Source organism: Entamoeba nuttalli, assembly GCF_000257125.1.
Source record: "Entamoeba nuttalli P19 unplaced genomic scaffold asmbl_4285, whole genome shotgun sequence".
NCBI classification, from domain to species: domain Eukaryota; phylum Evosea; order Mastigamoebida; family Endamoebidae; genus Entamoeba; species Entamoeba nuttalli.
Genome location: NW_008576681.1, coordinates 1 through 3,018, shown reverse-complemented (window position 1 = coordinate 3,018; position 3,018 = coordinate 1). Strand labels below are relative to the sequence as shown.

At 29.6% G+C, this 3,018-nt stretch overlaps 2 protein-coding genes across 2 annotated transcripts; one reads left to right on the top strand and one right to left on the bottom strand.

Annotated features, from left to right (window-relative positions):
* Positions 1-11: 11 nt before the first annotated feature.
* On the bottom strand, positions 12-1,967 carry ENU1_099280 (hypothetical protein; the record flags this gene model as incomplete). Its single annotated transcript, XM_008859264.1, has 1 exon — positions 12-1,967. The coding sequence occupies one exon, from the start codon at positions 1,965-1,967 to the stop codon at positions 12-14; it is 1,956 nt and encodes a 651-aa protein (XP_008857486.1).
* Positions 1,968-2,276: 309 nt separating this feature from the next.
* Positions 2,277-2,939, top strand: ENU1_099270 (RNA-binding protein, putative; the record flags this gene model as incomplete). Its single annotated transcript, XM_008859263.1, has 2 exons — positions 2,277-2,731; positions 2,801-2,939. 2 exons carry the CDS (start codon positions 2,277-2,279, stop codon positions 2,937-2,939), a joined length of 594 nt encoding a protein of 197 aa, XP_008857485.1.
* Between the last annotated feature and the right edge of the window lie 79 nt (positions 2,940-3,018).

Below are 3,018 nucleotides of genomic sequence, written 5' to 3'. Positions count from 1 at the left end.
AAAAAGAACTATTAATTTAATAATTTGTTGCAATAGTCAGTAATTTCACCTGCATCATTTCCATAAACATTTAAGATTTCTTTTACTGATTTCTCAATTGAAGGTGTTTTAGGTACTTTGCAGAACAAGACAAGAAGAACAAGAATAAGAAAATCATATTTTTCCAAATTACTTTCGTCTTGAATCAATATTTCTTGATGAGAAATGATCCATGGAATCACTTGTTCATTTGCAAGTGAAACAATAGAATGAACAAGTTCATTTGAAGAATCGACTTCAGAAATGATATGAATAAGAGAGTATAATGACTCGACATTGTCTGGTGTCAATTCATTCATTCTTTTCATAAATTCAATAACTATATTTCCAAGTGTATCTATTTCATTTATATTAATTAAACGCAATTCACATAATCCAAACAATGCTTTTGCAGCTGTATGTTCATAACAAGAGTCAATGTAGTCTCTCATCAATTGTATAAAACGATGAACAAAATGACTTTTATTATCTTCTGCTTTAAGAAGATCAAATTTAACATTCTTAATTACATCTACAAAAATTGATGCAATATCAGGTGTTTTGTCACAATATGCTTTTACTGCTTTAACAAGATAAGAAAGTCCAGACTCACATTGGTTCATTGATTCTTCAATACCTTTCTTTTTCATTATCACTTCATATGAAAACATCTTTTGTAATACAACAAGTCCCCAATATAATGCTGTATCTCTATCATTTTTAATTTCACTTTTAACTTTTGGTGGTTCATCATCTTCTTCAATATCAATAATTGTACATCTACCAATAGTAGCAATCACATTTTGAACAGACAATCTCTTGATGTGTTGATAAACAAGATTAGACTGTGTGTTTGATGTTATTAATCGAATCAATATTAATGCCATAGCCTTTAATCCAAGAACACCTAACATTTGTGGATGTTGTCCTCCTGCACTATCTGCTCCAAGATGAGCCAATAATGGTTGTGTTGGTAGAGCTAGAAGAACTGAATCACACATAATAACACTTTCTTCATGAAGTTCTTTGACAACACTTAGACATGAAATAAGTGTTTGGATAGCAAAATATCGAACATCTACACTACCATATTTTGAAGGTTTATTCTTAATATAATTTTGAATAATTCCAAAATAAATATTTGTGGTTAGTAATTCTTTTGCAACTTCTTCATAATGAGCACAATTAGCAATAATAGCATGTAGATGAACTTCAGTTCTAATATCACATTCTTTGTTTAATTTTTCTATAGCAAGATGACATACTTTCTTTATTGTTTCAACATTGTTCACTGATTTAATTAATCCAGCAATACACCGTATTGTTGCATGTAATGATGGTACATCATTTTGAATTGGTTCTTTAAGAATACTTTCTAAAACTTGATTACAATCAACCCCATTCTTTTCAAGTAAATTACGATGAGCCAATGTTCCTACAGAAGATAATAATGATAGTCTTTTACTTGGAATCATTTGGCTCATTGTTTCTGATGGAGTTGATGTAAGTAAAGAACAAAGTTTCTTTGATATACGTGGTGCTAATAACGGACACATTAATCCATGAAGAAGAAGATATGATACAGACTCTATTAACTCGGATGATGGAGAATCTAAGAGAGGAATTAATTTTTCATGCCATTTTTGTTGAATTAAAGGAACTTGACATGCTTCAGAAGTAGAAAGAAGTAATAATAAATGTTCAGGTATATATGGCTTTGTTGTAGGTTGGTCAACAGTTGGAAGTAATGCAGTTAGTACTTCTTCAAGATTGTCATTTAATTCGTCTGGATAGTCTGATGTTGGGATTGAGTCTTCTGGTTGTTTTGGTGTTTTTTCTATTTTGTTTTGTTCAGGTGATTCAAAAAGATAAATGTATTGTCGTACAACAGCAAGTCTCTCTTCAAGGGTTTGTATGTGGGAGAGGTACTTGTCAAGAGTATCAGCCATAAGAAATTAGAATGAAATACAAAGTACTTTGTTATAGGGTTTATGCCTTAAACCAATCATTTTTTCTAATTTCTCAAATGATAACTGTTGGTGTGGTGGTTAAACACTATTAATCTATAATTTTTATTCAAAGAAAGAAGCTCTGAAGAACTTAGTGTGTTTGATAAAGGTATAGTCAACACAAACAAGAAGATGAAATAAAACACTACAATGACGATAATAAAAGAAAAGGAATATCAAAAAAAAGGAAATAAAATTTTTGTTATAAAAAACCCTTCAAATAAACCTAAAACTTTCAACATTCAAAAGATGGCAGCTAAACCAGAATTCCAAGAAATTAAACAGCAACAAATTCACAATGAAGAAGAACTTAGAGAAATTCATGTTCCAGGACAACGATTTAATTATGTTAAAGAAAATTGGATAGGAATATATCAACCGATTGTTTCACAATTAAAATTGAATATTCGAATGAATCCATCAAAGAAACTTATTCAACTAAAAACAAATGATAAAAGTCAATTAGATTCTCTTCAAAAAGCATCTGATTTTATTAATGCCATTGGAAAGGGATTTGAAGTTAAAGATGCCATTGCTTTACTTAGAATGGATGATATATTTGTTGATTCATTTGAAATTGAAGATGTTAAAAAATTACATGGAGACCATTTAAATCGTGCTATTGGACGTATTGCTGGTAAAGATGGTAAAACTAAATTTTCAATTGAAAACACTACACATACTCGTATTGTAATGCAATATAAGTTTGTTTTATAGTTCATTTTAAAGAATATTTTGTCATCATTATTAATATTGGTATTTATTAATGGTAGAAAGATTCATATTATGGGAAGTTATGCCAATATCAAGATTGCTCGTGACGCAATCCAAGACCTTATTCTTGGAGCTCCACCAGGAAAAGTATACAATAATCTTCGTACTATTGCATCTAGAATGGATTCTGCTCTTTAATTTGATTGTTTGTTTTAAATAGTTATCTGGTTAATATGTTTTGTATTATCTAAATAAGACTTTCATCTTCATTTTGTTT